Source organism: Euprymna scolopes, chromosome 13 (assembly GCF_053919585.1).
Source record: "Euprymna scolopes isolate OS-2025 chromosome 13, ASM5391958v1, whole genome shotgun sequence".
NCBI lineage: Eukaryota > Metazoa > Mollusca > Cephalopoda > Sepiida > Sepiolidae > Euprymna > Euprymna scolopes.
In genome coordinates this window covers 127,456,250-127,470,834 of record NC_136494.1, presented here as the reverse complement: position 1 = coordinate 127,470,834, position 14,585 = coordinate 127,456,250, and the positions used below count along the sequence as shown (strand labels likewise).

Genomic DNA, 14,585 nt, shown 5'->3' with positions numbered 1-14,585 from the left:
TAACGTTATTTTGCTAACCATTTGTGACTTATTTGCGGTTTACTTAAATTATTTTATACATTAAAAACAAACATAAAATTGCTTCTTGTAAAAGAATTTAACTACTTTAAGTTGAAAGCGAGCGAAGATAATCACACCCACCCACACATATGCTGAGAGTATAATTAAGTTTAATATTGAAACGACTCAGAGTAATCTATCAATATTTTTTTTCGTTTTAATATACTTTCGCAAAAATGTTTTATGCAAATAAAAAGTACTTGATTAATTTACGTGATTTACAAAAGAATATTTTCTTTTCAACACAAATATCACACTTATACGTTAATTCTGTATACTATTCCATAGCTAGATATAACATATACTGATCCAATGGATGACAGGTAGTCTAATATTTTAATAAATACTTTCTACATGTACCTGGAATTGCCCTGCGAATCAACTGAAGAAGAATTTAAAATATAACACAATTTTTTTTTTTTTTTTTTCAATATGTTGTAAGGATCTACTAAGGTTTCACATATTTTCATTTTAAGAAAAATTCTGACAACAGAAACATACAAGATGAACTTAAATGTGTATTACTTGCAATTCTGTCAACTTAAAACTGAAAGTAAATATCAAGAAATATCGTATTTCTATACACATTTTTAAGTGAAATCTGTTGTATTAAAAGACATAAAGAGAAATTTAGATGTAATTTACAGTGTATCACAAAAGTGAGTAAACTCCTCACATTTCTTCAAATATTTAAGTTTATCTCTTCAGGAGACAACACTGAAAAATGATTTTTTGACACAATGAAAAGTAGTCTGTCTACAGCATATATAACAGTTAATTTATTTTCCCCTCAAAATAACTTAAAATATAGCCATTAAAAGCTAAATCCCTGGCAACAAAAGTGAGTATACCCGTTACGAAAAGTTGTCAATATTAACATACAACATGTCAATTCTCAATAATTTGTGTGGCCACCATCATTATCCAAACTGCCTTTACTCTCCTGGGCATGGAGTTTACCAGAGCTTCATATGTAGCCACTGGAATGCTTTTCAACATTAATTATGACGTTGTGGATATTCGAGACTTTGCGCACCTCCACCTTGTGCTTTAGGATGCCCCAAAGATATTCTATTGGGTTCAAGTCTGGAGACATGCTTGGCCAGTCCAGCACCTTTACCCTCAGCCTCTTCAGTAAAGTGGTGGTTGTCCTCAGACTGAAGATGTTAAGTTTTTGATATTTGGTCATGGTTTATTTGTTGAGATTTTATTTACCACGAATACAATATTCTCATTTCTAAAAATAGTTAACATCTCTTATATTTTGAAATGAGTTAAATTTTGCATGTGGTTACTTAAAAAAATTTCCACAGTGCATTTATTAGATTTGAAAAAAATTGTGACAGACGGACAGACAAAATTTCTATTCATGTGATTTTTATGTCAAGAAGCAACCACTTATTTTGAACCCTTAATTTGAATCTTACAAATGATAATGAATTTTCCTTTGTACATTGTGAAACATTAGAAAAATATGGATTCCTTTGTTTTCTCTGCTAAATATTTATAATGCAACAGAATTTTCTCACTATTTATACATGCTATCTCCTCTCCTCACTATTTATACATGCTATCTCCTCTCATCACTATTTATACATGCTATCACCTCTCCTCACTATTTATACATGCTATCTCCTCTTCTCACTATTTATACATGCTATCTCCTCTTCTCACTATTTATACATGCTATCTCCTCTCCTCACTATTTATACATGCTATCTCCTCTCCTCACTATTTATACATGCTATCTCCTCTTCTCACTATTTATACATGCTATCTCCTCTTCTCACTATTTATACATGCTATCTCCTCTTCTCACTATTTATACATGCTATCTCCTCTTCTCACTATTTATACATGCTATCTCCTCTTCTCACTATTTATACATGCTATCTCCTCTTCTCACTATTTATACATGCTATCTCCTCTTCTCACTATTTATACATGCTATCTCCTCTTCTCACTATTTATACATGCTATCTCCTCTTCTCACTATTTATACATGCTATCTCCTCTTCTCACTATTTATACATGCTATCTCCTCTTCTCACTATTTATACATGCTATCTCCTCTCCTCACTATTTATACATGCTATCTCCTCTCATCACTATTTATACATGCTATCTCCTCTTCTCACTATTTATACATGCTATCTCCTCTTCTCACTATTTATACATGCTATCTCCTCTTCTCACTATTTATACATGCTATCTCCTCTTCTCACTATTTATACATGCTATCTCCTCTTCTCACTATTTATACATGCTATCTCCTCTTCTCACTATTTATACATGCTATCTCCTCTTCTCACTATTTATACATGCTATCTCCTCTCCTCACTATTTATACATGCTATCTCCTCTCCTCACTATTTATACATGCTATCACCTCTTCTCACTATTTATACATGCTATCTCCTCTTCTCACTATTTATACATACTATCTCCTGTCCTCACTATTTATACATGCTATCACCTCTTCTCACTATTTATACATGCTATCTCCTCTTCTCACTATTTATACATGCTACCTCCTCTTCTCACTATTTATACATGCTATCTCCTGTCCTCACTATTTATACATGCTATCTCCTCTTCTCACTATTTATACATACTATCTCCTCTTCTCACTATTTATACATACTATCTCCTCTCCTCACTATTTATACATACTATCTCCTCTTCTCACTATTTATACATGCTATCTCCTCTTCTCACTATTTATACATGCTATCTCCTCTTCTCACTATTTATACATGCTATCTCCTCTTCTCACTATTTATACATGCTATCTCCTCTTCTCACTATTTATACATGCTATCTCATCTTCTCACTATTTATACATGCTATCTCCTCTTCTCACTATTTATACATGCGATCACCTCTTCTCACTATTTATACATGCGATCACCTCTTCTCACTATTTATACATGCTATCACCTCTTCTCACTATTTATACATGCTATCTCCTCTTCTCACTATTTATACATGCTATCTCCTCTTCTCACTATTTATACATGCTATCTCCTCTTCTCACTATTTATACATGCTATCTCCTCTTCTCACTATTTATACATACTATCTCCTGTCCTCACTATTTATACATGCGATCTCCTGTCCTCACTATTTATACATGCTATCACCTCTTCTCACTATTTATACATGCTATCTCCTCTTCTCACTATTTATACATGCTATCTCCTCTTCTCACTATTTATACATGCTATCTCCTCTTCTCACTATTTATACATGCTATCTCCTCTTCTCACTATTTATACATGCTATCTCCTCTTCTCACTATTTATACATGCTATCTCCTCTTCTCACTATTTATACATGCTATCTCCTCTCCTCACTATTTATACATGCTATCTCCTCTTCTCACTATTTATACATGCTATCGCCTCTTCTCACTATTTATACATGCTATCTCCTCTTCTCGGGAAAACAATGTTATTACAGCACGTTCATTAAAGCTAGAATCATTGAACACAATAAATGCATAGAAATAAAATATATACTATGGATGTTGTAAAAAATAAAATTAATAAAGTTGACAATGCATTCTGATACCAAAGAAACTTAATAGAAATACTTATAAATACCAATCTTAATAATAAAACAAATTGCCTGAAACTCTGAGACTTTCTTTGTATATAATTCGTGACATGTTCTAATCATGCGTGAACAACATTGTACACACACAAAATGCTGATAATTAACAAAGGCGGCCAAGAAAAACAGGAAATACTTTGAATTCTATGCATGGCAAATAGAAGAGAAATGTTTTAAGATTTTGAAAATTCTAACTTCATTTACATGCAGATTTGGAATGAAGATACTGCAGTCAGACTTTCTGGAAAATGAAAGAAATGGCAACAACTGAATAAATTGGATTTCTATTTTGAATTGGGTGTAAATTTTGAATAAATCTAAATCGAAAATAACAGTCATTGATGTTATTAACAGCCATCAAAGATTTACAACATTAAAAGTGACAACATTTTTATTTATCTTTTTACAGTTAATAAGTTTTGAAATCAATATCTAATGTTTAATGAAACCTGAAATTAGATTTCTTTAAAACAAGAATGAAAAGATGCAAAAACGAATACTTTAACACAAACGGTTTCAATATTAGGAAAATGTATAAATTTAGTTAATTAAAAAGTATATTAATGAACTAATTCTTTATGGGCTTGACATTCTGAAATGTTTAATTAGAAATTAATATCTAAAAAAAAAAAGTTCCCAATCGATTATTGAACAACTTAGATATGATAGTTTGATACTAATAAACACTTACACTAAATGGATGCAGCAAAGATGAGGTTGCAATTGTTACTTAGAATTCCATCTATACCAACACATTTGGGATATTTTGGTTTTAAGTATAACTATGCATTGCCATTTTCTAATAAATAAATCCAAATTGAAAACATTTTACAGTTGCTGAAATGCATTTTGAAGAATACAATTTCGTTTGCAAGCACTTTTATTAATGACATCGAAAAAAGGGTTTTCGTACAAATTGTAAAAATGTATTATGTTTGACTATGTTTTTATTTACCGAAATTCTGAGTCATTTCCAGTCTGGCCAGTATTTTGATCTGTTTCAAATTTGAATGCTTTGCATTTTGAAATGGGCAAAATATTAAAGATTCTCTATTTAAGCCATTTTAAGTTAAACCTATGTTCAAATAAATACTAATTTTAATGAATCAAAGTTCAACAAATAATAACAAGTCTGTAGTATTCGTATTATTAGGTTGGTGCAAAAATAATGTCGTTTTTGACGTGTGGATAAAACACAACATTATTTTTGCATCAATTCATAAATAGAATGATAAAAAAAACTAATACTTGAATTCATTGGACTACTGTTCTTATCTTGAGTGACATTTTCAGTGTTTTGGTCGATGTAACCTCCAACCTTCTTTAGGTGCACCTTGTTGAACTTGGGAATTTGGATGGAATTTCAAACTGAACACTTTTTTTACTTCACAGAGGGTAGCATGCTCTCGTTCTGTCGCCATGACTGGATAGAAGTCCTAAGTAATTTGCAATTGTATTTTTCAGTCGCCCATACTGAAGATTGAACCTTCAACCTTCAGAAGAATATCACTTTTACAATTGATTTTTCTAAGTATTCTAACCACTGTGCCACACGTCCTTGCAAACATGTAATGGATGAAGTAAATAAAGCGTTCCATTCAAAATCCTGTCCAAATTTCTGAGTTTGACAGAAACATTCCCAAGTTCGAAAAGAGGAAGGTCGGAGGTTACATCGACCGAAATGTTGTGAAAATGACACTCAAGATGAGAATAGAAGTCCGATGAATCCAAGTTATATGAATAACTAATCCTCATCTTAAAAATTCAGAAACGTAAGTCTGTAACAATAATTACAAAATTAGTTCAAATATATTTTGAAAAATGTGTTTTAAAATCTAATTTTAGTTTGAATTCGTTGAACTTGAAATATTAACTATGAAAAAGTTTAAGTAAAAATTAAACGAACATAAAAATGTCATTTTGTGTTTTCTTGATGTTTAAAATTTCTTATCCAATAATTCCATGATTCCAATGAATTCTAAAATCTACAGTAATAATAATAACGATTTATTATATTTTTCTGTAGGTCAGAATATTTTGTATACATTTTAATGTTTACTGTTTTTCATTTTCTTTTAATAAATTCTATAAAATTTATCAAGCTGAAAGTTGGCATTTCTATCCTGTGATTATTTGAACATCACTTAAAAATATTTTTTAATAAATTTACATTAGCATTTCTGGAAGATTTGAATAAAATTTGTTTGAAAAATTATGTGTCAGCCATGAATAATTCATGCTGTAAACCTACATTTTCTATTGGCAAGTTACAGAGTGAGAAGAATGTTCTAGAAAAGAGTACTCCATTCCAAATATACATGTTAGTTGCTAGTTTAAATAGCATGCTTTTCGTCAGAATAATTCAGGAAAAAAGACAGGGAACATAGTTGTACAGAAATACAATATAATTAGAATGAAAACGATGGTCTTTTAGTTTTTGATAATATTTTCTAGTATAAGGTATTATAATTAATAAGCATAGTTCGTCTTGGTTTGGATGGAAAAATTGCTTACGAAAAGAAAGAAATATTAAGAAAGGTTCAACTAAGAATAGTTCATCCTTTATGACATACATATCTGTACGTGTGTGTGTATATATATATATTTTATTAAAGAGAGATGTCTTTTTCTAGTTAATCCGTTCATGAAATCGTTCTGGCAACTTGATTAATACTTTAGTCATAGATCCAAAATGTCAGAGTGGAACCAAATGTCTGAGTACTTTTGGCTTCCGCGATTAATCAAATATGCATTTCTTGCATATCTGATTATTCCCTGGATGAGGTTGGAAATGCTTTGACCTTTGACCTCATCCTGACATTTGATCCATTTAATCATTTATTTGGACCTATTTTACTAAAGTATTAATTAGATCCACCAGAAGAAAACTTCTCTTCTGTTTAATGAAGAACACACAAAAGAAAAAAATAAATGCAAATATATTAGCAAAAGATGTTCTTCCAACTAAATGCATAAATGAAAAACATTTAAGGATTTAATTTAAGTTAAAAATATTTATTTTGAGCAAAATAAATTAATATTCTTCAATCATGAGAGGTTGATCCGTCAGAATATAAATGTAAAATAGGATTAATGAGATAATGACACGTAAACATTTCAAATTTGAGTATATAATAAAAATAAACTTAGAAATAAAAATAATTTTCATGGTCTTTTCATGTTTGATTTAATTATATTTCATTTCTTTGATCATCAATTAAAATTTCTTTATGAACTTTTGAGATGAGGATTGGTTATTGAATTCATGGGACTATTGTTCTCATCTTGAGTGTCATTTTCACAACATTTTGGTTTATGTAACCTCCGACCTTCTTCAGGTGTATCTTATCGAACTTGGGAATGTTTCTGTTGAACTTGGGAATTTGGACGGAATTTCAAATGGAACACTATATTTACTTCATGGAGGAAGCATGCTCTTGTTCCATCAGCCATGACTAAATAGAGGTCTTAAGCAATTCGCAAATGTATTTTTCGGTCGCACACTGAGGATCGAACCTTCAACCTTCAAGAGAATATAACTTTTTACAATGGATTTTTCCAAGTGCTCTAACCCTTGCACAAGGCTCAGTGTGGGTGAACGAAAAATACAATTGTGAATTGCAGTCTGCAAGGACCTGTGGCGCAGTGGTTAGAGCACTTGGAAAAATTAATTGTAGAAAGTGATATTCTCCTGAAGGTTGAGGGTTCAATCCTCAGTGTAGGCGACCGCAAAATACAATTGTGAATTACTTAGGACCTCTATCCAGTCATGACTGATGGAATGAGAGCATGCTACCCCCGTGAAGTAAATAAAGGATTCCGCAAGAAATTCTGTCTAAATTTCAGAGTTCAACAAGATACCAGTAGTCTGATTAATTCATTATAAATGTTTTATGGTTTAGTAAAAAATGATATATGGATATAGTTGAAATATATTTTTAATTCAATCTAAAAACTGAATTCAACTTAAATGTTTCTTGGTGTCTCTTATGAAATGATTCAAATATGCACATACATTCTTTTAAATACATCCACATATGTGGAAAAAAATGGATTTTAATTTGAAAATGTAGTGATGAATAAACAAAAACATTTTCAAAATATAATAACTCGGGTGCAAATCTTACTATATACTGGTGTGGTCCATAAGAGAGGCATGATTTATTTATAAGTTTATAACTGAACACCTGACCAACCTTATTTTTAAAATTTTATCAATAGATTTTATTCTTCAACATTCATTAAACATTACTTATAAATTACACTCCAAATAAAACAAATTGAACTCAAACTACATCTAAAACAAAAGTTCTAAACATGTATGGTATTTAGAATGGTGGGTCGTTTATGTTAAGTTGTTAGATTTAATTAATAACACAAGTTAATCAAGCACACTACTGACTCAACGAATACTGTAACTTTATACACGTTTTTGGCGACTCATTTATAGAAAATACCAGTAAACTAAATATTAAAAGCGAAAAAGGTATTTTCATAGGTTACGATAAAAACAGTCCAGCATATTTAATCTACTTTCCAGACCAAAATGCCATAAAGAGTTAGATGTGTGAAATTCAATGATACATTAAATTTAAAAAATAGCGAACCAGTCGATGAAAAACGTGATGAAATATTACCTAGTATCTTAATCGATCACAATGAAAATATTAATAATGACGACAATTGCAGAAGAACTACTGACGTAAATACTAACTAGACACGCCGATTCCCGATAAGGGAGCGAAAAAGGTCAGACTTCTTAAAAATTGAAAAGATACAAGACTATGCAGTGGATTACTGTTACTCGTTGAAAAGCACACCGGAAAGTTATAATGAGGCAATTAATTCAGAAAATCACCAAGAATGGGAAAAAGCTATGAAATCTGAATTGAAAGCTTTATCTGAAAATAACACATACGAAATAGTGGCAAAACCAAAAGATAAGAACATAATTTCTTCACGCTGGTTTTTTTTCAAAAAAAAACCCACAGCTTCTGGCAGTGAAACTTTTAAAGCAAGATTTGTTTCAAAAGGTTTTTCACAAATTTCTGGAGTGGAATATTTTGCCACATTTTCACAAGCGACAAATTTGACGACAATTAGAATTTTATTACAATTTGCCGCTCAATACAATTTAAAAAAACATCAAATAGATGTAAAAGTGCTTATTTAAATGCTCCGATTCACTGTGAAATCTATACTTACCCTCCAGAGGGATTTAAAATGAAAAACAAAAATTTCGTGTGGAAACTGAATAAATCGTTATACGGACTAAGACAAAGCGCTCACAATTGGAATTTTAACACACCCTCTTTGTAAATTTTTAATTTGAAGTTTCTAATGAATACTGGACTAAGAATTTATAATTATAATAAACTTTCAAATTTGATATAACTTAGAAACCTGATCCCCCACTCTCATCCCCGATATTTACTCAGTTTTGACAATTGCATGTGTTTATTGCACTAAGTGTTTGCTTGATCTGCTTTATGCCCCCCCCCCCCCCTCAATCTCCTATTGTTAGGGTCAACAAGTTCAAAGCTAAAAGCCATTAAGACCCTGGTTGTTGTTTTTTTTTTTTGTTTTTTTTGTTTCAATTTTGTTATTTAAAATAATGGTAGAATGATGCCAATCAGTTTTATGGGTTTGTGTACTCTTATCATGAATCTGAATCTATAGAATATCAAACATTAATTCTATTGGTTTCATGAATTTTGTTTCAAAGTTGTGGCAGCATTAACTGAGTCATGTTTAAAATAGAAAAGTTTTGACTTCCTGCTTCCAGGTTTTATAGAGTTCAGTCTTATCTTATCAAAGTCACACCAATCATGTTCACTTCATGCTTCTTTAAAAAAAAGCTGTCAATATCAAAGGTTGAATATGCAGTTCAAATTTACCAAATTGCACAATTGTTTTATGGTTTTATGTTAATTATCCAAAAATACAAGTAGAAAAAAAAAAAAAACTCCAGCAAACATAGAAGTTTTAAAAAATAACAAATGGAAAAAGACAGAATATTTGGGAATCTGTACAGCTTTAAAAGGTCAAAGGTGATGGCATCCAAGGGAATTTGTGAATTTTGGGATACAACATAAATATCACATCAGACTTTCAAGACATTTGTACCTACCTTAAACCGTTGAGAAGAGATGAAGTACGTCTGAAATATTGTGGAAACAGAAGCTTTATTGCCAAAGTTGGCAGGAAAATCTCACAGAATTTTGAATTTATAAAAATCATTTTCCATTCAACTGGTTTTTAATGGAAAACCTAATATGGTTACGAATTCCACAAAGTGATAATGAGCAAATATAAAATAGGAAATTATTATAAACAGATTTAGTTTTTCTTTCTCTTGTTCATATTAGTGAATTATTCTAATTACATTTTGTTTACAATCGTATATGAACACTATCGTATTTGATTAGACAAGTTTTTAAAGACATATTTGTGTATCAACCAAGAATATTTGCAAATATTTGCTCACAAAAGCTTATTAAAATATGATAATGTTCATATTCAGTAAATTCTATAAAGTGTAATCAGAATAATTTATCAAATTTGTCCAATTTTAATAGCCACTTATTTCATATATATATATATATATATATATATATATATATTAGTAATTCTGAGATAGGCAGAAAAAATAAATGCTCTCGATTATGGTGATAAGAGAATAATTATTTTTTCATAAACATATAAGACTAGTACATTAAGAAAATCAGTTTTAATTTACAGAAAAAAGTTTTTCTCTAAAATTAATTCATGAACACCTAATTTACTTTACTTATTGCACGCCTCTCGTATATATAATGCCCCTGATCTACTTTCAGTTGTCTGATCTAGCTGAAATTTTGCATGTGCAATGATTTATATCTCTACGGGTTATGTGGCAATTACAGCTCTGAACTAATTGTGGTTTCTGTTTTACAGATGTTTGAACTGAGTCAGGTGTGAAATGGAAACTGTTGAATGTCGAACAGTGATCCGGTTTTTGTATTTGACAGGACGCACACCACATGAGACTTTTGATGAAATAAAAGAAACTTACGGTGATAATGTCCTATCATATGACCTTGTAAAACGCCGGCATCATGAATTCAAACATGGTCGGAAGTTTGTGGAAACAGCTCTCAGACCTGGTCACCCCTCTTCTGCCATTGATGAGGCATCTGTCCGTCAAGTCAAGGCTACCATTTTGAAAGATCGGCGCATTACTATTCGCCAAATAGCCCAAGATGTCAAGATTAGTACAGGGTCTGTGGAAACTATCATTCATGACCATTTGCATATGCATAAGGTGTCTGCCAGATGGATTCCCAGGTTGCTCACACTAATCCAGAAGCGAGAACGCGTCGAGTGCTCGAGGATGAATTTGGAGATGTGCCAAAAAGATGAGTAAAAGTTTTTCAAAAGACTGATTACACAGGATGAAACCTGGGTCCATCACTATGATCCAGAGACCAAAGCCCAGTCAATGCAGTGGAAGCACTTGGACTCACCACCTCCAAAAAAGGCAAGGGTGCAACCCTCCGCTGGCGAGGTCATGCTCACAGTCTTCTGGTATCAGAACAGAGTAGTGATGACAGATTTCCTGACAAAGGGTACCACAATCACAGGAGCCTATTATGCTTCACTTTTGAGGGAATTAAGGGAAGCTATGAAAATCAAGAGGCGGGGCAAGATCAGCAAAGGTACCCTCCTCTTGCAGGACAGCACTCCGGTCCACAACTCGCATGTCGCCAGATCAGAAGCACGGGCGTGTGGTTATGAAATCCTTCCCCATCCTCCCTACTCTCTTGACCTTGCACCCTCTGACTTTCACCTCTTCCCAGCCATGAAGTTGTTTTTGAAAGGAAAGCGTTTCCCAGATGATGTAGCCTTGATTTCTGAAGTCACGTCGTGGTTGGAGGACCAACCTGGAGTGTTTTACAAAAACGGCCTCGAGAGCTGCATCAAACGATGGGAGAAATGCATAACTCTGGGTGGTTCCTATGTAGAGAAAGACTAATAACTGAGCCAACTTTCGTTGCTCTACTACTATGGGAAGTCGGTCAGGGGCATTACTTATTGCACGCCTCTCGTATGCACCATACTTTGGGGTAATTGTGCCAAATCCAGAATAATTGCGCCAACTAAAATAAGTGCTCTTTATATGAGTGGTTGCCAAAAGAGGACTTTTAGCTAGTTGGCGCAATTTCCCCAAAGTATGGTGTGTGTGTGTGTATATATATATATATATATATATATATATATATATATATATATATATATATATATATTCATTCACTCACACCAACTTACATAAAGCAACGATGAAGCACCATAGAAGTAATAAAAATTTTAATATGATCACGTTTTGATTCCTTAGTAAAAAGTATTTTTACTTACACTTTATGAATTAAGATTAAAGACTCAAACAAACCTACTTGCTGATTAAATTTCTATTTTTTTTTTTTTTTTTTTAAATTTTTCTTTTTGTATGAACGATTATTGTTGAACCATGAAATGCATGTTTTGTATTAATATCATTATCTACTGGGGAATTTTGGCAAACAAATGTCCTCTACCTAAGTTATGGATGAAATAGAAAGTTGTGTTCAATGATTCATTCAAAATGAAATGCATATGATAGGTTTCTGCTTTAAATAACCCTAGAAATGTTAATGCTATAAAGCACAAAGCAAATCTGGTATATTTTAATGATTTCATAACATATTTTATACAATAAGTTATTATGCAACAAAGATTTTGGTGAAAAATTAATATTAAAAATAAATCTCATTGAAATATTTATGGAATTATTAAGAACAAAATATTGTCTAAATACAATAGTAAAGAAGAAAATGTTTTGCAATATTTGGATATTAGTTATCAGTGGTTCTATTACCAAAAGTATTTCAAACCATTTTTGGTAGCTTGGCAAGATCGTAGTAGCTAGTCTGTTAACATGTTATGCATTACTTCATTTCATGTGTGATTTAAAAGCTGTACAAATTAATGTACAATATAGCATAATTTATACATTATGAATTTAAGCGAGGTCATGTTCTAAGCCATAAAGGCAGATTCGATGAGTATCATACGAGGTTGGTATCTCACAGTTGAGTATTGTTTGACACCTTCACTATCTCAACAAAACCATCTAGAGTTGCCAAATTGTTTTAAAAAAAAAATATTACATTCTTTTGCCTGAATTTTATTTTATTTTATTTTTTATATAAAAATTATTCTTTTAAGGTGAATTATATATGGCATAATCACATTGACATAACTTTTGTAAATAGTTCATTGAGGTTAAGCAACGTTGAGCCTGGTCAGTACCGGATGAGTGACTATTTTGGAATATGGGAGGACAGCGACACTTCTCTGCAAATACTAACATCATTATCTCCCCTGATCGAGATATACATATGACTGGAGAATACTTGTTAATTTAATATTCCCTAGAAATTTCCTCTTTTAGAGGAAGGCAGTTCAATTTGCTCAGGATAAATGTTGTACTAGGTGATGATAACGAGAAAGAGTGTGTAGCTGAACAAAATAATATGAATATAAATTTCTATAGAAAATCGTCCGATTTAAAAATGTCTGTTCAAGAGTAAATAAAAGCAACCACAGGAGATTTTCCTTGTAAGTGAGCATGAAAATAACCGTTACTATATGTGTGGTCATGTGTTGTATGTGCTCAGGTATGGGTTATTAATCTAAACTACATACTACAGTACAAATTGAACAAGAGGCATGTGTAAATGATAAGGTATAGATGAAGAATCTACAGATGAAATTTGCAGTGAAATTACATTGAATGGATGCTTTAAAGAAAGGGTCAGCACACTCAAATCATTTGTGGATGACAGCATCCTTGATAGAGGCAGATCCCATTTTTATGACCAACTTCAGATTTAATTCAGTTCTGTTTACATAGTTTCATAGTGACTGTGGTGTGTGGAGCAATACATTTCATGTTGTCTGCAAAGAGGAGCATTTTCTTGTCTACAGTATCAAAAACTGACCTTTGAAGGATGCTGCTTCTTGCACTTACTTCAGCTAACAAACAGTTGTTGACAATCAAGGATATGTTTGATGAAGACTCCATTTATTTTGTTATTGATGTATGAATATTATACACACAGAGTTTGCACAGGAATTGACAGTGATTCCCAGAATCAAAAGCATGGTTTTCATGGGTTCACTATTTTTTCTGAAATTTATCACCTATTCTTTAATGATTAAAATATTGGTCAAAGATTATCTGTGGGAGAAAGCCATGTTGGAAAGTTGATAAGGCACTGGCTAAAAGGAGATGATCAATAATACTGAAATGATTGGACAGAAGTTTTAAGAAGTTGTTTTCATCCAAGATTTCAGAAAAAACGGAAGAGTAAATGCAATAGACATGTGAATGTTGAGTCACATGTGAAATGACTGAAAGCTACTCCATCTTTACATGTCTCTTTTTTTATATGGATTTTGTGTAGTGTTTAGTTCATTTAAAAATTCAGAAGAATTATTGTATTTATATTATTACTCAATTATTCGATCTGTGGTATTATTAAAAAAAAAAAAAACTCAGATTTTACAAAATTGATGAAATAAAAAATTGAAGTCGCTTCATGACTTGTCTTGTTTGTACAACAAACTTGTTATAACTCTGTGTGTTGATTCTCATTACATCTGATTAATTTATACTGATTATATTCCCCCTAGGATATATCAGATTATTATGATTGTTATTAGAAATAAACTCTTCATTTTTAACTACATCATCATTGCAATGTAGCAGTAAAGAATCAATCACCTGATCTTTGTCACATATTTACTCGTTATTTACGAAAACTAAAATTAAGTTTGTTTTTAACAGTTTATACTTGTTTATCTTGCTTGATACCGAATTCATTAAAAAC

General features: G+C 31.6%; 1 protein-coding gene across 16 annotated transcripts in view; it reads right to left on the bottom strand.

The window, feature by feature from the left end:
* Positions 1 to 14,585, bottom strand: part of LOC145292181 (MAGUK p55 subfamily member 7-like) — a 752,193-nt gene that overhangs the window by 46,318 nt on the left and 691,290 nt on the right. For 10 of the 16 annotated variants that reach the window (XM_080138452.1, XM_080138453.1, XM_080138457.1 and 7 more), the window contains one exon: positions 9,806 to 9,835. The exons of the other annotated variants lie outside the window; for them this stretch is intronic. In XM_080138452.1, the coding sequence (XP_079994578.1) occupies positions 9,806 to 9,835 (30 nt within the window). The remainder of the gene's footprint in view (positions 1 to 9,805; positions 9,836 to 14,585) is intronic. 16 annotated transcript variants of the gene reach the window in all.